We start from the raw sequence: 20,649 nt of genomic DNA, 5'->3' as shown, positions 1-20,649 counted from the left end.
CAACTGTAACCTGTTGCAGAACACAAGGTAACTAACCGACTTTCTGTTCAGTTTTTAATTCAGGGAAGTTGAGATCGCTAATGGGTTTCCGAATTAGTTTGCATTCGCTAGTAGAGAGTGGAATGAGTAAAATAAAATAGACTGTCATAAGTCCCCACTGTACTCAAGCTTGGAATAATTGACACCATTAACATGTCTAGTATCTTAGTCTATTCACTAACGATTACAGGTCTGGAAGAGCAAGGTGTTCTAAATAAGTCAAGTAGATGTTATTGATTTTACGACTGGGATACGAACCGCGATAGGGCAAACTTATTGCAAAATATTATAATCGATCATAATCGCTGTATTATTCAAAGATCCTCACTGCATATTTTTTGTTTCAATATTAAATTTCTGGCTTTGCTTTGATTTTTCTAATTGAAATTCGTTCAATAAAAGATTGTGAAAATTCGTATTTAGCTTAAACATCTTTTTGAATTTTAAAAGCTTTCTCTAGTTTTTCTCTGACACTTAAAATGCTTCTTGTATAATCTCCAAAATAATTTTCGAATAACCCGCAAACTCTCTCACTTAAAAAATGTGAGATATTAGCAATGAAAACTTCATCACATCAGTCTAAACGCCATTTATCCTAATTGCCACGTCCTCTGACTAAAGTTTTATTGTTATTACTGTTACTTCTAGTTTCAAAACCTGCCATCTCACTACTGGAACTTATCTTTTAAAGTGATTTCTTTGTCGTATTGTTTCAAACCATGGTCAGTTGCTACTCAAAATATTACAGTTATGTAGCCACAATTTCTTCGGCAAATTTAATCAAAAACTCCTTTAGAACCGCCAAGTAGATTCAAATAATGTAATGTTTGGTCGAGCGTACACTTATCGATCGGCAAACGGCTACCTACCCGTAACAGGTGGGATATGCGCCAGGGTAATATAGCAATTTCCCACCCTCTCTTTTGTTTCAAACTTTGTCCTTTATTTCTTCACTTAAGGACAATATTATTTTTTACGTTTATCAAATTACTAAATCACGCGGAAAAACATACTGTCACCTTCTTCCTCATCGACAATATCGTTCATTCAGATCATTTATTAGCTTGCAAATAGAACAAAAGCGCAACTTAACCCAGTTGATAGCGTGTATCCTTGTGTGTTTACCACGCGATCATCACGACCAAGGTTTAATATTTTAATAAAAGTTTAAAGCAAGCTGTACAATCTTTTTCAATTAAAAGTTATCCGAAGCAAAACTCAAAGTAGTACTTAATTAAAAAACCTATTCTTCTGGAAAACCATTTTTTGATGATTCTATCTAATAATCTCTGACTGAAAGTTTATATTTGACAAGTTGCTTTGTTACGTGTTGATAAAGTTAGAAGGACAGGTCAAGCACGACTTCACTGGCACACAACTTTTTTCATCAAATACGTACACTCATTTTATTTCATTTCACGGTTTCTCAAATAAAACCAAGAAATTTTCTAGCTGGTTTATTTACCCACTTTACTATCTTGCCATAATACCACAACATATTTCACTTGAATACAAGTTTTCAGAAACCAAACACCACTACAAGTGTTACATTATTATTTTCGCAGCACAAGCTTCAAGAGACAATAGTTAAAGTTAACAAAATAAACATCATTATCTGCGTCGATTCTGTGGGCATTTTTGCAACAAAACGGGCATTTTCATTTTCCCATTGTGAGAACGTATTGACCGATTGATTTGTAAGACAAGTGGGCACAAGGCTCGACATGAATGGATTCTTGTAAAGCGTAATCGTCGCTAAGCATACTCATTTCCTACCTATTTGTCACAGCACAGTATCTTCTGTGCGACTTCAGTGCAAACCTATTTTTCTCGCTACTTATTAAACGAATAGGAGAAATTTAGTAAAACTTTGTTAAATACTTTTGATCCTAAAAGATAATGTAGATTTTATGTAAAAAAATAGTGATGAAAACGCTGAATGAAAAAAGTTACACACATTTTTAAATAATATGTTAAATGAAGAAAATGAAAATATTATAAAATATTAAAATATGTTTGTTTCCAACATATTTAACAAAAGAAGGTCTTTCACCCCTAGGATCAATTCTCTTTATATCTCCTAAAGCGTGCATGGAAAACTGTTGTAAAATAGCGCGTTTTGACATGCTATTTAGGAATATTTTTATAAGTTTCTACTTTAAATTTTCTAACGTAGTAAAAAACCGACTTTTCTTTTATATAGGAGGAATAAATTAAGTATTTTCTTCTGCTTGTAACTGTCGTAACAACCAACAACTTGAAATTTCATGAACGAGCTGTTTCAACGATAACGACATCATTTTCCAAAGTTTCCACTGTAGGCACGTTTCAGAAAAAATACATGACTTTGTAAAAGTAATTTTTGTCATTATTTAATAAAACTACAGGGCACAAAAATTTAATTACGCTAAAGCCCAATATTCCAAAATAAAAAAATTGTAAACTGTACGATAAACAATTTTCGAAGGTGCAAATAAACAAATTAAGCACTCAAAGATAATTGTAATTTTCCTTTCATTCGAGTAAATGAGTTCGAGTTGGTAATTATTATGAATACAAATTGCCCCTGACATCTACACAGAGTGGAACTTTTTATAATAACCAACCCTTTAAACGAGAAAATTGCTTTTTTATCGATTTGATAATCATGATTTTTCAGAAAGCACGATGAATAGCAAACTAGGTAAAACTGTAACAAGAAAATTAGAACACAAAACACAAAGTATCCTCGTATAAAATTCAATTCATTGGATGTACGTTTGTTAGTTCTTGTAATTTATAGTGGTGACAGCAAAACGCCACAATGGCGCCTGGATTCCACTGAATCGTTGAAAAATAAAACGCAAAAGAAACTCCCATACACTAATGTGATAATAACTTTTCTGCTTGCTGATCAAAATAAAATGCTCTGATTTCACGTCGCTGATGCTTCTTCACATCAACGGGAATTTTAAACGACTTTTCCCTATATCATTATTTGTTGCATGTTCCCAGACTGGAGGCAGCCAATACTGGTAATGCTAACAGATCTGAGTTTTAGCGACTTTAGGACTTGCGTATTTTTATTGAGCTGGCAACGAATTTGGTAAATTTGCTCCAAACACGCAACGGTGTAATGTGGTTTCCAGCCCGCTCAAATTTATTTTAATTTGTTTAGTGACCTTAAACTTAGGACTAAACTTCTTGAACGTGTTGCTTTTACCATTTTTACTATTTTAAGGCTTTAGCATAGTGTTACTTTTTATTATTATTTTCTTGTCTGAAAAAGCTTGAGATATTTCCTCAACTGGGTATAAAGCAATAAATTTTCTCTACCCTTTTAAACAACAATTTAACGGAACGATAGAGAATGAGCAGCGAGATACTACCTCCTGTAACTAAGAACTCGTAAGAGGTGTCCTAATCAAGACAAATTTTGATGGGTATATCAGGCTTTTAATTAATTTATTACTGCATATTATTCACAATTTTCTGAAGTAACACATTTGTAATTTTATCAAATAATAATGATTTTCGCGATCAAATTATCAGATTTCCACACCTCGCAAATTACTGATAAGAATGATAAGGTGAGGAAATCCGAAAATTGAAACGCCATAAACTGAGATAAGAAACATATGTAGAATGTGTCACAAAAGTTTTATACCAGTAAATAAAGGAACAATGAAGTGAATTAATCGATTTAAAAATTCCGCTTAATGTGCGTTTTAACAATGGATAATGAGGTAAGTGTAATGTTAGCATAAAACTGTTTACCTTTTTGACAATAATGGCATTGATCTTTAAATTCATTCACAAAGGCACCAAAATTTCAATTTACTTGAAATTATTAAGTTCAGAGAGATATTTGTATTTGTATTTCTATTTGAGTATAACGTTTTCAGACATTTGCTACACGTAATGAAGCCATTGACTTTGGAAGAGATTATGAATATTTAATACCAGCCTATTACGCCCTTATCTTTGCATTTAACGAAAACATAATCAATTTTAAACTATCAACAAACAACAAGGCCTACGGCGACTTTGACGATGTCATTATAGAAATAGAATTTGCAAATGGAGAAGAACACGTATTTGCCCTTCAGTTGAAACATATTAAGCGAACCATTGCACAAGTTACATTAATAACCAACAATAAAAAGTTTAGCTTGAGCAAGTACAGCAAGGAATTTCAAACAGTCAAAACCAAACATTCAAAATCTTCACTTGCTACGACAAACTTCAAAAATTTCCATTTTATTTTGTTCACTAATTCTTCTCTTGAGAAATCAAACGAAATTAATGATAACTGGAGCAAACTAGAACCAGTAGCCAATGACAAAAAAATAGAATCCGATGTTTTAATCAAGAAAGTTGAGACGTGTTTTGCAAAGGACCTGCTTAATACAAGTGACCTGGGAGAAACTTTTGCATTCAAGTCGCAGAAAGAAGATTCGCCCGATCAAGAGTTTTTCAAGCAGTTTTATTTTTTTACAAAACAGAAAAATACCAATGAAATTGAAAGTCTAATCAGCGATTTTATGCTGAAAACATTCAAGACCTGCAACTCCAACATTTTGCTCAATTATTTTAACTTCTTCAGTTCGTGGTGTGTCGGAGAATACGGCAGTTTAAAACTGACGAAGCACGACGTCAAATTAAAAATTGCAGAACTTGTCCTGGCACCTCACATCCCAGAACCTAACACTCAAAAAATCAAAACTGTTCCCACCAAAAAAACCTTGGAAGCTTTTGAAATTTTTGCCACATTTGATTTAATCATTTTTAATCCTGTTTTCAACCAAGCAATGGACAGGATTTGGGAAATTGTACTGAGGGAACTTGTGTCTCTGGAGTGCGACTGGAACGATCCAATTCCCGGTTTTTATGCGACAGAGCTTTCGAAGTTATTCCCACTATCGGCTTTCAGTGAAAATTATAACGAATTAACATTAAAGAAAATATACATTATGCTGTGGCACGCAGGACGCGTTCCGTTGGTGATTCAAACTGACAAAAATTCAATCAACGAAGACGATATTTTTGTTGCTTTAGAATTGATTAAAAGTGAGATTAACACAAATAAAATTGTGCTAATAAGTGATGCGGACAAGTTTGATACTTCAGGACTGAAAGTTTTTAAAGATTTTTCCGTTTTGAAAAACTGCAGTCTGGCTCAAACGCTGCTCGATACAATGGCTGTTTCACTACAAGGGAAACCTAAATTATCTCTTCAACATTTCCTTGCAACAGATGAGCTTCTCCTGAAAGCATTTACAACAAACGAGTTTGTCTCTATGCTAGATGACACTTTACTAATTGGGGACGACTGTAAGAAAGTTTTACCGGAATATTACATAACGAGGACAATTCCAAAAATTTTAATTAGTTCTGAAGTGATAACTGCGCTTGACAACGACTTGTTTGTAATCTCAGTCGATGACAATCATAATCTACAAGAGATCTTCAACATCAACACAATCGACATTAAACAATACCTCCTCTTGAAGGAACGTGGTTACGTGAAAACCTACACACTATTTAGTTTATCTTATTTACAAAAATCGGGCAAGACGAACAGCTCAAATAATAGATTCTGTATTTTGGCTAAGAATGACTGCACCACAAAAGAACGTGAAAGGATTTGCTCTTTAAATACAGACAAAAATTGTCATTTTGTTCGCTTCATCGACACGGACAGATTAGAGTGGATTTATACCCAAGGAGATATCAGAGCTTTACAGAATTATCAAATCGAGTTGAAACTGTTAAAACCAAATGATTTTGTGGACGACCATCAAGTTTTATGTTACTTCAAAAATCGGCTTAACATCATTTGCACCGACGCAGGCATGGGAAAAACGATTACAACAAATTACCTCAAGTACTTATCTTCAAACAACGTTTGGGTGGTAACAGTCAAACTCAATCGTCACTTGAATTTTTTCAAAGAAAAACGGAGCCTCACCGAAACGATCAACTATTTACTGTCACAAGAAAAGAAGTCGCTGCTTGCTAAAAATATCATTGATGTTTTTGAGTCCAAGAAACAGTTAGTTTTCTTTTGGGACGGTTTTGATGAAATACCTAAAGAAGCTCTCCACGGAGCGGTTGAAACAGTTAAGTCTTTAAGTCAAGAAGGTTATATCCAATGGTTATCAGCCAGAACCAACTTGAAGAAATTCCTAGAATTGTCATTCAATTCGTTTGCGTTAACTCTCACGCCCTTTACTCCAGAAGATCAACTTGATTACGTCAAGTGGCACTTGAAGAAAAAAATTCCAAATGACGAATCAGTTGAAACAATCACCAATAAAATCAACGAAAACATTTCTGCTTCATTCAACAGCATTTACCTGGATTATGCTGGAAGTCCGCTTCATATACACATGTTGACTGAAATTTACTTACACAAACTGGACGAAGGAATAGAGGATTATCACTTTGTTTCGCTAACTGACATGTACCAACACTTCATCAAAGGAAAATTTGACACGATGTTTGAAAAAGCGGAAGCTGATTCCGATAATTTCTTCATGGAGCAAATTCGCAACGAGTATAAAACCACACAGTTGAAATTATATGAAATCGCAGCTGTAAAGTCAACATTTGAGGATATAGACCTGAAATGTGATGAACTTCTGAACGAAATTTCAATGAATGAAGACAGTGTGGGCTTAATTGTGGGGATAACAACTGAGAGGAAGGTTATTTTTGCCCACAAAACCTACGAGGAGTTTTTGGCGGCATCGTGGTTATCTAAAAACTGGAAACAACGTAAAGAGTTACTTCTGACTTTGTTTGAAGAAGAGTTTAACAGTATCCGATTTCTGTTTGATTTGTTGCTTGCAAACGACAGTTCTGTCCACTTAGCTGTGCTTCATCGTAATATAGACATGCTTGAAAAGCACAAAGACGAAATTGTTGGTAGTAGGGACAAAGCCGGTCGCAATGCACTACATGTGGCTTGTTCTTGGGGACGGAGACATCCCCGAGTGGTGGAAAGCGAGGTTGATCAAGAAATTATTGAACGAACACCGGAAGAGTTTCAACAGTTATATGAAGACCATCTTCTATATTTGACTGACAAAAACAAGAATATTTTAAAAATAAGAGACATATTGTCTAGTTCATCAGGATTAGAGGTGGGAAGTAATATAATCAGAGACTTATCCAGTCGGATAGACGACAGTTCCAATCACAATCCAGATGCGTTAACAATTTTGGCCGAAACCGTCGTCAGAGTTTCGGAGGAAGATCAAGACTATCTGAAAATTTTAGAATTCTTGTTAACCTGTCATTGCAATCCCTTGGATTGCGACGATTTATTTGAATGGAACGCTTTCCAATATGCAGACAGGACCTTTTCTCTTGCTGCAGTAAACAAAATTTTGCAGTACTGCAACGTAAATATCTGCCAAACACTGAATTACTGCAATCACATTCCAACCCTCATCCATTACTCTGTGACTTTTTTCTACGACAAGATACTCAATAATATAGACGACATTCCTTACATTGAGTACAAATATCAATTTGGTAGAAACTCTATGTTACAACAGGCCACAGACTTAGACAATTTGCAAGCAGTATCAACATTGCTACAGTTCCCTTTCTACAAAGACGTCGTAAACAACCAAGGTGCATTTTTGGGCAACCCTCTCTTCTCAGCAAGTTTTTGTGGTAATTTGGAAATGGTTAATCTATTGCTACAAATCGGTGCAAATGTTCGTGGTCACAAATCGCCTCCTGTCTTTGCTGCCACACTTGCTAACAAACAAGAATGTTTCCAAAAACTACTGGAAGCGGGTGCAGACGTAAATGAGATTTTTAGAGACGGAAACTCTCCTCTTATGTTGTCGGTTATGACTCAGCAATTAGATATGACAGAACTTCTCCTTAACAACAGTGCTGACGTAAACTGTGTATACAAGGACTTTTCAGTTTTACAAATGGCCGTTAGCTCGAATTCAGTTGAACTGGTAGAGCTTGTTCTCAAACACAAACCAAACATCAATCGTCAGTGTGAAACACTAGGCTACACAGCTCTGCATCATGCGAGTGAAATGAGCAGTGTTGAAATGGTAGAGATTTTGTTAAAACATGGCGCTGATCCGAAGATAAAATCAAATAAGTTGTACACTCCTCTGATTGTAGCTCTGGCAAATAAAAAATCAGACATTGCCCTAAAGTTAATTGAAGCAGCTCCAAGCACAGTAAACGAATTCAGTTTAGATGACAACGGAGACAAACTCACTCCGATGATTCTTGCAGCTCAGTATAACCATCCCGAAGTTATCAAAATTTTGCACCAGTGTGGCGCTGACGTTCACATCCCTGAAAATCTTTCTAATCCTTTACACGTTGCCGTTGGTAATGGTCACATTGCTGCGACAATTGCATTAATCAATGCTGGAGCATCGGTTAATCAACCCACTAAAGAGGGAGTCTATCCTATATTTTGTGCAACTAAACATTTACCCACTCTCCAAATTCTTCTTAATAATGCGGCTGAAATCAATGCCAAAACTGCAGATGGGTTAACAGCACTGCACCTTGCAGCAATCAATGGAAAACTGGACGTGGTCGAAGAGTTAGTAACAAGGGGAGCAAAAATTAACGACAAAGATTTAAGCGGAAACACACCTTTGGTTTATTCTGTCTTAAACAACCATCTGGACGTGGTGATTTTCCTGACGGAGAATGGGGCCAAAGTTGAGGATGATTCCAGACTCTTGTGTACAGCGACAAATAACGATTTTCGCGAATGTATACCAGTTCTCGTACAAAACGGTGCGAACGTAAATGCAAAAAATGTAGACGAACTTTTTCCTCTACATTTGGCGCTAATCTGTAGCAACAGCTGCGTTGAAGTTCTACTAAATAATGGAGCAGATCCCGATGTCAAATTTTCGGACAAAAATTTGGCAGCTCTCCACATTGCGGCCGTTAAACGAGATATTTTTTCAATGGTTTTGCTAACTAGTTACGACGCCGATGTCAACACAGTTAATTCCGACAGACTCACACCTTTACACATCCTGTGTGACGGTGATTTAACACTTCAAGACTTCCAAACCCTGACACACTTTGAACATATTCGCGACCAATACTCCATCGGTTACAACTCCCATGACTGTATTAAGGAACTGATCAAGAAAGGTGCAAATCCAAACTTTCAAGACGAAATGGGCGCAACGCCTCTACACTTCGCTTGCAAATACAAAAACACTGAAATTATTAAACTTCTGATTGATAGTGGTGCTGATGTGAATGCACAAACTGCTGAGCAGCAAACTCCACTGCACATAGCGATGGCATTAAGGAAAATGCAAGTTGTTGACTTGCTTCTCGAGGCAGGTGCCCTTTTGGATATTACAGACGAATACGGAAATAAGCCACTCGATTATGCCTTAAAGCGAATGGGGTCACTGGAGATAAGCCATGTGGAAGAAGAGGAATTAGAAAAAGTGCGCTTATTGGGTGCTAACCTTAACTCTCCTGTGAAACCTCACGGAACGACGTTATTACATCTCGCCTGCAGTGAAGGAAATTTAAAACTTGCTCAATACTTGATAGAACACGACGCTGATATGGAGCAGAAAACCACAGATAATGGAGCATTTCCACTATGGAATGCATGCGTGAATAACCACAAACAAATAGTTTCTCTCCTTTTGAAGAACAATTGCAACGTAAATACCCAAACTAAAGAAGGGAACACTGTTTTACATCTCACTTTGCTAAGAGGTCACAAAAAAATTATAGAAACACTGCTCCACTCGGGCATTGGCGTCAACATTCGCAATGCTTATGGAGTTACAGCTTTGCAATTATGCTTAACCATGTACACTATTATTAAGAATCCCTCGGCTGTGACAAAAATCCCCGAAATATGCTCTACTGGTAAGTATTGTAACAAGTTTGGTTTTTAAATCTAATTAATCTGCTTCTAGACAATTTGTTACATTTAACCCCCGATTTAAATTATTTTGAGATGGTGAATATGTTGCTTGATCACGAAGTTGAAGTTGACGAAGCTTGTTTCCTCCAAGCTGTAACATCAAACGACCTGGACGTAGTCAAGTTGCTTGTTGCAAAAAACCAAAACTTGAACTTCAACAATGCGAAATTAGTTGAAACAGTGCTGAACGCTGAAGTGAAGAACGACCAACTTCTAAACTATCTTCTAGAAAATGAAACGGATCCAAACTGTCTAATTGGTGAAACAACCGCGCTTCAGAAAGCTTGCAAAATCGATTGTTTCGGTTTCGTAAAGTGCCTTTTACAACACGGGGCAGGAATAAACACTGGAGGTATAAGTGGGGTAACTCCTCTAATGGCAACTTGTTCAAATAAAGATTTGCAAATTGCCAGTTTACTCTTAGACCATGGCGCTGATGTTAATCAGAAAGATGAATACGGACAGAGCGCTATACTTTATGCCAGTCAGATGGGTAACTTAGATTTGGTAAAGTTGTTACACGCAAGAGGTGCCAATATTTCGCTGGAGAAAAATGACGGGACCACTGCTCTCACTTTCGCTTATCGGCATAAACCCGTAGTTAAATATTTGATCGAAAATGGAATTGACGTTAATCACAGAAATAACATTCTGTTCACTGCACTGCATTCCGCGTGTTACAGCGGTGAATACGAATGTGTTGCTCTTCTCATCGAAAATAAAGCCGAGGTGGATGCAATCACGGTGGATGGTGATACGCCAATGTATTTAGCTGCTATCAGTGGCCGTTTTGATGTCGTTAGCTTACTGATTGAGTCAGGAGCCGCAATAGATGTACCAGTTAATCATGGAAACACCAGTTTGTTTGCAGCAGCCGCGAGAGGTTTCTTAAGCATTGTTGAAATTTTGTGCGAACACGGTGCCAATGTTAATGTCATAGACGAGGATGGTGACACTCCGCTTCATGATGCTGCATGTTATGGATACTTAAATGTTGTGCAATATTTGGTGGCGAAAAAGGCTGATTTGGCAGTTAAGAATCACAATGGTAAAACACCGCTGGATCTAGCTGTTGAAAAAGGTCACGACGACGTGGCGGATTTCTTAAGAAATATTAGTGTTACATAATTTTGTTTACTGTTTATACTCTTTACATTTGCTGTAAATATAGTGCCTTCTTAATGAGTTTTATTTGCCCTTCATTATCATAAATTCATCTACTGTTCCCTGGGAAAAAGGTAAATGCAGAAATGTTATCTTCAAGACCATTCTGGCAATTTTGAGCGATGTGAATTGTTTTTGAACTCACTTTTTTGCAAGATTTTGTCAAATCAAATTAAAAGCTACAAAAAGCTATGAGAAGGTATATGATTTAGCCTTTTTATTTTAAAGGAACAGGTGAAAAAAGAAAATGTTCCACCATAAAAGGGATAAAGTAATTAAAAATATTTAAAAAGTGATTATGGGTAAATTCAAAATGATCCATTTCATCCTTGATCTAGAAAATATAAGCAAGAAATTTGGGAAAAAAAATAGAAAATTGCAGAATTACGTCTTAATTATCTTGTTTTAACTAATTTTAAGCAATTTTGGGTGTAAATAAACAAATTTGACGTGACAAAAATTGTTTTTTTTTTATCTACCCTATCTGTCTTAAGAGAAATTGGTCGATTGCAGACATATAGTTGATGTATGCAACCAATTAAACAGAACCGGACGTGCTCATTTATTTATTGAGACTTTAATTTCTGTTTCTACCAATATACACAATCCTTGCACGAAAATATCATTTAAAATCTTAGTTTTCCGTTTTTATTTAAATTGTTGTTTTCATGGTTAAAATGATGCCACTGTGCCCGTGCAGACGATGAAACAATGCGCCGAAATGGAACATCCAACAGTATTTCATCGTACATTTGTTAAAGTAAAATCAATGTGACGCTGTCACTTTATATCACTTAGATATAGTAAAAAGCGTAAATTTAATTAATGTGCTATCATTCTTTATAATATCCTTTTCAACAAGCAACTCGGACATTAATCATACTCATATTAATCTCAAAATTATTGCTACAATATATCTCTGCTGACACCGCCTATGATTTTTTATTATTTTATTTTTCAAACTTTTGCTTAATACAACAAATAAAACAAAATAATTCCGAGAATCACTGCAGATCAAGATCTTAAAAACTAATAGCAACAATGCTAACGTGCCATGAATAGTTAAATTATCCGATTCCCTTGACTTTTAAATAAAACATTTGCATACGGAATACCTTGCGTATTAAGTATTTTCTTATGGGATTTATCAAGTTACGAAAAATCATGTTGAACTTATAAACGATTTCATCAATACGATTGCGTAATTACGATCACGTTTAAGAAAATAGAGAAGAATAATTCCGAGCCTTGCATAATAAATGAACCATTCAATCAATTCGATAAAACCAAAAATACTTCTTCACAATCTCTGAAAGAAACGAGCGAACATGTTGTCAAAGCTGATATCCTTGAAAGTGAGGATGGACTAGACCGACAACTTATATGCATTTAAAAAAGTAAAAAGCTTCAACTCCTGAACGCAGCATTGAATAATGAATCAGAAAAAGTATAAAATGTCTCAATCAATTACGTATTGCATAATGACAGATGTATAAATGTCTAGCTAATTGTTTTTTACAAGTTAGTGTCATAGCAAGTACTATAATCATTGTTAATGTCAAATGGGTACAAATTATCATTTACTTTTTAAAGGTCAAATTCTTGCAACAATCATCTCAATTATAATATTCATATTTCATTAAAATCGATAAATAAATTAATCAGATGAGGAAATCACGTAAAAAAAGTTCTATAGCTAGATTTTTGTAGCCCAATAGTTTAACACATTTATCAGGAATGAAAAATTACCTATATAACAGCTAAGCACACACACGTTTTGCCAAATAATTGCTAATTAGTATCGTTTTTAACACAATAACATTAACTAATAAACGAAATTTTGTCGTCTTTGATGAACTATTATTATTTATTATTCAATCTTGTGAATACTCGGACGTGGTATCTTCCGCCAGTTACCACTAGAAATCAAACGGGAAATTACTGCAGTAACAGTAAAGTGGTTGCGTAGGTGAGCATTCTACCGGATGTAAAATTAAAATTAAAGTTCAATCACAATGACTTTTGGTGTCTTGTCGAGAGAAATTTCCTAACAATTTAGCACCAGCAGATAATTATTATCTAATTACGTTGCCTATTTAATTTTTTAATTGTTGAATGTTGCAACGTCAAGCGTAATAACATCATAAAAATCTTAATTAACTCCATTTATCACACCTCTTATCAAATATTAGTGAAAGTATTAAATAAAGTCAAAGAATCTAAGACGGCCATGGTTATTAGAAGTTTGAAGGCAGAAAATTTATATGCGAATCTTGCAATAAAGTTTCTTCATTTCAGAACCGGTAGTCACATCGTGATTTATAAATACGGCAAATTGTCATTTGCAAAGAATATATCATAAGTTTGGGCGAAGCTTAGCGTTCATGCGTCTGAAAGAGTCTGAATTTTACCCCTGCGTTTAAAGGTTTTGATAGAAACAGTAAAACTTCTATTTATCCTAATTTACAATCTGTTAGAATCGATCTAGAATCTCTGTGATACAATATCTGAGAAAAACGTGCTGCAGAAGACGGTGAAATAAATTATTTATGTATTTAGTTTCAAATCGAACTTTTCTTTAATACGTGCTTCCTTTCGAGATGAACGTGTCCGGAGTACTTAACAGGAAAGGTTTATTGAACCTGAACCTATTGTTGATAACTCCAAAAACAAAATGTGATACAATAATCTATTTAACTATAAAGCGCAAATAAATTTCTAAGACAGGTTATAACTACCCAAGTACTCGTACCTAAGCATTGGTCGAATGGTTGTCGATTATTCTATGCATTTTATAAATAAAAAAATGCGTTTTTTAGTGCTGCTTGCAATTTATTTGTAAATGTCACAAGACAACAAATGGTTTACATAGTTTCCCTGTACTTTAAAAATTTGTAATAATTTTCCAAGGTCTAGAACGAAGATTATTAAGGAAATCGATCAGCTTGCAGCTGTTTCACAATGTCACATAACATTTGACGATATCTATACCAGAAATGCCACCACACATTCCTAACTACAGTCACGATCTTAAAATGTTATCTAAGATTTTAAACTGATTTTTAAATGGCCTTTACGGTAATAATATAAATCCCTGAAAACAATGATTCGCACACTAAGTTTTGAAATAAGTAGATAAAGGTACAGACCATAGACGACATTTACTAGAAAAGGTTTAATTTTCTCTTTGTAATCTACTATTCGATGTAATTTTTAACACAGCTCACCCTCGATCTACGTAGAGTATTAAGAGGCTGAAGCCTTATAAGGTTTAGTTATCTCTACAACAGAAAGTCTTGAGTTACAATTAATTTTGAATAAGTTATTAAAATTGCATAAGTTTTTGAAAATCTAAGCTATGACAGCATTTAGCATAAAAGGGAAAAAAAGACCAAGAACAACAGTTGACAGAATAAGCGCACTTACAAAGTGATATTAAAATAAATTATTAAAAAAAAACATGTACCTATGTACTATTACGTGATGGCATCACGGTGGCATTCCATCTGCGGTTTTCCACTTCAATAAGAAAAGAATTATCCAGTCAAGCCCGACTGTGGTGTCATAAGTCTGTATGAGTCTTTGATATCAAATCTTGTAAAATGTCAATTTACTTCTTTATATTTTTTTTAAATATAAAAGCACTCTAATAATTTTAAATGTTACCACTTCAACCACGCCATTGACACCCTCTGAATGTTGAAAGGTATTAAGTAGTATCCAACTTTGATCATTTTTATTTTTTAAAAACGGCATAAAATTTTTCTTTTTACGTGGGAAATACTTTAGCTTTAGAATTACTTTAGAATTAAATTTCAAAATTCATTTAAGTTTTTTTTTAACTTTTGGTTTTTCTCAGTGGATTTACTAAACTAGTGTTTGGTCCTTTCTCTTTGAACTTGTTTTTTTCTTCGATATTGGGATTAAGCATGATCATCTCTCTAAATAAATAATTTCACTACTTGAAACAGTTTGTTTCTCATATATATTTAGTTAGTTTAGGGCATGTAAAACATAGGAGTACAAACGGCATAGTGAGCCAACAGCAGGAAGCCCAACAAAAATCCTGCGAGCGTACTGAGGCTGTACCGCCGTCGATCGGCTAAGAAGTTCGCACCACACCGCTGAGGAAAAACCAACATCCCGGAGCCGAACCGCCAATGTTCCTCTGACTGTAGCTGAAGTGACGTCGGCCAATGGGGGTCGTAGATGTAGGCCGAGTATATAAGCAGTCAGAGACAAGGCGGAGGGTCTGTCAATTGTGTTCAGCGGTGTAGTGCTTTAGTTTGATAGTGATGGCGCTCAAGCAAGGTGCGCTCTTCATTCTTGCGATATGTGCCTGTACCGGTAAGTGGCCACCTGCGGAAAGCGAAATTCGCTCACTTTCAGACCAACTCAAATTTATCTTGCGTGTCAAAAGACCGTCTTATTGACCAGGAAGAAGAAATTTATTTTTAACGTTTGCTTTCACTTGTCACGAGATTAATACGGCCTTCGGTAATGGACACAGCGAACAGGTTTGCGTTTTTGCTAGCAATTCCTGCTGTTTTCATGAATTGCAATCACTTTTTTCCAAAAAAGAATAAAACTGTTCCACGTAACGCTACCGGATTAACTTATTTTCTTAAAAAGCAAAAGTCATATCCAATTATTATCAGTGTTCAGCGGTACCCCGAACAAAAGTCCGGGACAAAAAATAAAAATACAAAAGTTGGTCAAGTCTATGGTCCGACAGTGACATCAATGATAGGTCAGAAGAGAAACAATCTCTTGAACCAAACAACTTGTCAAACATTTTATATTATAGTCGCAACGTTAAAATCACAAATTCTAATCAAAATTCCTGTAAGCATTAATGCAAAAACTGGTCGCAATTATAATTGGAAAAGTCATTCGCCGAGCAAGTGGGAATTTTTGAATAACTTAAATTTGGAATGAGCCTTAAATTATAGAAATTTTACCTGTAGGTGATAAAATATATGATACCGTGAAAGTTGATTGCCTTGCAGTTTTCTCTCTAGATTTTTAGAAGATATCTCTCATTTATTTGTCGACTTGTTTGTCATTCCTTGCATATTCTGGATTAATCAGATTTTTTCGTAGTAATGCAGTTAGTAATTACTGAAAGGTCGACTCTACTTTCATAATCATTATAACAAGTCATTAACTAATGCGGTAAATTATTTAATTAACATGTGCATTCTTTTCCACAGTCAACTTTACAATCTTAATTAAAACAACTTTGTAATAAAGCAATTAATTCGAAGATTCACTGTCTAGAAAATTGAACCGTTTTCTAATTAATACAATAGAAAATAGATGTAAATATTGTATTCGAAGTTTAACCTGGATTCGGCATTTTGCAAAAGCCATATGAATTTTCATCAAGTAAGTTTTATTATTGTGGCGTAAGTACAATCCTACAACTGAACAACAACTTATGCAACTAAAATTATATCTCCATTTGCATATAATAATCGTATATAGAAAATTGAACAGTTTGCTTACAAGCAAATTAGAAATTGTAATTGTCATTTGCATCACTAATGGATAAATAATTTATGAAATGAGCCCCAAATCAAAACAAAATCGCCACTTGCTTCGCTTCAGCCTGAATAAAATAGTGGATAAGAAGTGATCATTATACAAGAATTTTGTGTTATTTCGCGGCTTTGCATGTTGTAAGTAAATAGGGGCATGAAACCACAGTCCACTTTTCAGAATATTACGTAATTTGGTTACGTCAAGACTGGGGGCAATTTTCTGCTTGGATATTGATTTTTTATCTCAAGTCAACTTGACCAAATATTTTTTCGCGTGGTGCGCCATATTTAGATACCAAATCTCAAGTCAGCACACATTCGTCGAAAATTTGACTTTCTCTCGCCTAACTCATTATGCACATAAGCGAATCTATAAATTAAACATATTAAAATGAGATTCATGACATTAAAATATGATTATATAATGAATATCCTGGTTTTCAGTTTTTGCACAACAACAGGCCGAAGAAACCGCCCCTAAGAAAGAAGACAGTTTCGAAGTGGAATTATGCAAAGACAAAGATGCTGGTGAATGGTTCCGTTTGGTGGCGGGAGAAGGCGACAACTGCCGCGACGTCATTCAATGCACATCTTCTGTAAGTGACTCGAACATTCACTTCCTGCTCCTTTAATTAACTTCATGGCACCTTGAATTTGGCAAGGTCGTCACAGTCGTCCCCATAGTCGAAAATGTGTGTTGTTGCAGGGCCTCCAAGCCATCCGTTGCCCGGCAGGTTTGTATTTCGACATCGATAAGCAGACTTGCGACTGGAAGGACTCCGTCAAAAACTGCAAACTCAAGAACAAGGAGCGCAAAGTCAAGCCGCTGTTGATCACGGACGAGCCCCTTTGCCCCGACGGGTCTCTGGCTTGCGGCGACGGCAACTGCATAGAAAGGGGGCTGTTCTGCAACGGAGAGAAAGACTGCTCGGACGGATCCGACGAAAATACTTGTGGTAAGTCCTCGGCGTGACTTTCGCTTTCGTGCGTTGGAATGCACTGTTAGATCTCGCCCAGGGACCTTGTGAGGTTACTCTTAATGCGAAAGTCGATGTTAAGAAATAACTTTCGTTGTCCTTGATGTAACGTCTACAACGTTGGCGGGTGCGGCGCCGTAATACAAGCCACTTTGACGGCCCACTTTCCATCCCAAGAATGTAGGTGCTCGCCAAGCCGCCTCTCAACTATCAAACATCTTGTTACGACATTATCACCCTTTACTCGATTTTTAATTGACCCGCAACCTTTACAAACACGTTTCACTTTTTCCAAAGCACTATTATGTTAATTGCTTCTATTTTTAATTGTAAGAAAGTACGCGCCTCACTTTCTTCAAATTCTAGATATTGACAATGATCCAAACCGCGCCCCTCCTTGCGACCCCGCCGTGTGCGTTCTTCCCGACTGTTTCTGCTCGGAGGATGGCACCACCATCCCCGGCGACCTTCCCTCTAAAGACGTTCCGCAAATGATCACAATCACTTTCGACGACGCCATCAATAACAACAACATCGAGCTATACAAGGAAATTTTCAATGGCAAACGCAAAAACCCCAACGGCTGCGACATTAAAGCCACATTCTTCGTATCTCATAAATACACCAACTACTCAGCCGTTCAGGAAATGCACCGCAAAGGCCACGAGATCGCCGTCCACTCCATCACGTAAGTGGCAAATCTTTTTCCTACAGCAGACGCTACGCAAGAATCGATAAAATACTTTCGTTTTTCTTTTAAGAAACCGAATTTGTGTAAATTCTGCTGAGGGAAAACAGCCCCAAGTGAATTAACATTTAAATTAATCGAACGTTCTAGCCACAATGACGACGAGCGTTTCTGGTCGAACGCAACGGTGGACGACTGGGCCAAGGAGATGGCCGGCATGAGAATCATCGCCGAGAAATTCGCGAATTTGACCGACAACAGCGTGGTCGGAGTGCGCGCCCCGTACCTGAGGGTGGGCGGCAACAACCAATTCACCATGATGGAGGAACAGGCCTTCTTGTACGACTCCACCATCACGGCGCCCCTCAGCAACCCGCCCCTGTGGCCCTACACCATGTACTTCCGGATGCCGCATCGCTGCCACGGCAATTTGCAGAGCTGCCCCACCAGGAGCCACGCAGTTTGGGAGATGGTCCTGAACGAGCTGGACCGGAGGGAAGACCCCACCAACGACGAGTACCTCCCTGGGTGCGCTATGGTCGATTCGTGTTCGAACATATTGACCGGGGACCAGTTCTACAATTTCTTGAACCACAATTTCGACCGCCACTACGAGGAGAACCGCGCTCCCTTGGGCCTGTACTTCCATGCTGCGTGGTTGAAGAACAATCCTGAGTTCTTGGACGCCTTTCTCTACTGGGTTGACGAAATCCTGGCCAACCATAATGACGTCTATTTCGTAACCATGACGCAAGTTATCCAATGGATTCAGAATCCTAGAACCATCACCGAATCGAAGAACTTTGAGCCGTGGAGAGAGAAGTGCGTGGTCGAGGGAAACCCCCACTGCTGGGTGCCACACTCTTGCAAACTCACTTCAAAGGAAGTTCCTGGAGAAACCATCAACCTCCAAACTTGCGTGCGTTGTCCTAATAATTACCCATGGGTTAATGATCCGACCGGGGACGGTTTCTTCTAAGTCACCCATTTAGATAATTAAGGGACTTTTTATAGTGTCACCCTTGCCAAAATGGCTCGTAATTGGGGTTTTAGTGATCCTGCTGTTCCATCTTGTATTTATTATTTTCAATGACTGTATGCGTGATTTATTTGTTGATTTTTTTTGTAATAAATATATCTTGATAAGGCTAGACTGTTAATTTCTCGATTAAATATCCTAGCGGCGAAGTAGCGTCCTCTATGTGAAACACACAAACATGTAACATACACTCCTAGTAAGTATATGTAAATTTATAAACGATTATGTTTTGTAAAAATTTGAATAAAATCATGACCAAAAAAAAACAAACGATTTTTCCTTTACTTACCTTCCTTGAACCATAAAGTCGCAATAATTAAGTGTTGAAACCCGTAAGCAAAATCACTCAACCTCAAACAAAATTATCCAGTAGCAACTCTCTTCGACTCAGGTTACCTAAATCAAGGTCAAAACGGTTCTACATCCACATCTCAACCAGAAATTGGTAGAATTTACAAAATTCAAGGTAGCATTCCTGTTACCCTTGTTTTTAGCATAAACATAGCATTAGGTGACGTTTTCCTTTAAACCACTCCACGGCAAATTGTTTTCGCCATTAATTTACATACTAAAGAAACAAATTCCTATGGTAAACTCGTATTCAGAAGACTCCTGACATGACATTGAACTTTAAGCGACGAAGTAGGTAAACTTTCATTTTTCCGAAATAAGTTAACGATAATTGATACCAATAAACGCTTTTTCGAAGAAACTGTTAAATCGGTTACACCTACATATTTGTGCAACAAAGTGATTCAAAATTCCCACAGCAGTTCTAAAGCATCCAAGGAGAGTAATTAACAAAGGAGCAATTTGTTCTAATGCTGAGAGCTATTAAGATTTAGATCAAAATTAAAAAACGACAATTACCACATTACAGAATTAATTAAAATACTGTGTTGCGGGGTCATGTTTAAGTAATGAATAATATTTAGTAGGCGACCAAACGAAATTAAGTACCACACAAATTACAACGAACTCGCTGTTGCAAAAAATTTAGTTTTGGATAGCATTTGGCGATAAATGCTAAATTATTGAAATGGTTTCTAAGAAAGAGTAATAAATAAAATTTCGGTGTTTACGAATATGTAGCATATGAAGTCATGAAACAGGTCCAACTAAATTGCTTTCACCATTATTTACTTTCACTTTTCTATACCTACCTGCTGCTACATCAGCATCAGTAATAATCAATAAGCTCCGGTATGTGCAAAAACACTAATAGGCAGTATTACAAGTCTTACCTAAACATC

At 36.4% G+C, this 20,649-nt stretch overlaps 2 protein-coding genes across 2 annotated transcripts; both read left to right on the top strand.

Annotated features, from left to right (window-relative positions):
- The first annotated feature begins 3,637 nt into the window (after nt 1–3,637).
- LOC100142258 (uncharacterized) lies at nt 3,638–11,174 on the top strand. The gene is made up of 3 exons (XM_008195003.3): nt 3,638–3,764; nt 3,924–9,927; nt 9,978–11,174. The coding sequence occupies exons 1-3, from the start codon at nt 3,738–3,740 to the stop codon at nt 11,111–11,113; spliced, it is 7,167 nt and encodes a 2,388-aa protein (XP_008193225.1). The 5' UTR covers nt 3,638–3,737; the 3' UTR covers nt 11,114–11,174.
- A 4,251-nt stretch (nt 11,175–15,425) lies between these two features.
- Nucleotides 15,426–19,503, top strand: serp (serpentine). Its single transcript, NM_001102476.1, has 5 exons — nt 15,426–15,496; nt 17,137–17,288; nt 17,399–17,648; nt 18,036–18,357; nt 18,508–19,503. The coding sequence occupies exons 1-5, from the start codon at nt 15,445–15,447 to the stop codon at nt 19,334–19,336; spliced, it is 1,605 nt and encodes a 534-aa protein (NP_001095946.1). The 5' UTR covers nt 15,426–15,444; the 3' UTR covers nt 19,337–19,503.
- Nucleotides 19,504–20,649: the final 1,146 nt, after the last annotated feature.

Source organism: Tribolium castaneum, chromosome 5 (genome assembly GCF_031307605.1).
Source record: "Tribolium castaneum strain GA2 chromosome 5, icTriCast1.1, whole genome shotgun sequence".
Classification (NCBI taxonomy): Eukaryota; Metazoa; Arthropoda; class Insecta; order Coleoptera; family Tenebrionidae; genus Tribolium; species Tribolium castaneum.
Note: the sequence above shows the minus strand (reverse complement) of the source record. Positions and strands in the feature narration are given on the sequence as shown.

Coding starts and splice junctions, on each gene's coding strand:
- LOC100142258 (XM_008195003.3), top strand. CDS start 3,738: ATGTGCGTTTTAACAATGGATAATGAG. Junction 3,765..3,923: donor TTTTAACAATGGATAATGAG/GTAAGTGTAATG, acceptor TAACGTTTTCAG/ACATTTGCTACACGTAATGA. Junction 9,928..9,977: donor CCCCGAAATATGCTCTACTG/GTAAGTATTGTA, acceptor ATCTGCTTCTAG/ACAATTTGTTACATTTAACC.
- serp (NM_001102476.1), top strand. CDS start 15,445: ATGGCGCTCAAGCAAGGTGCGCTCTTCATTCTTGCGATATGTGCCTGT. Junction 17,649..18,035: donor ATCCGACGAAAATACTTGTG/GTAAGTCCTCGG, acceptor TTCAAATTCTAG/ATATTGACAATGATCCAAAC. Junction 18,358..18,507: donor ATCGCCGTCCACTCCATCAC/GTAAGTGGCAAA, acceptor CGAACGTTCTAG/CCACAATGACGACGAGCGTT.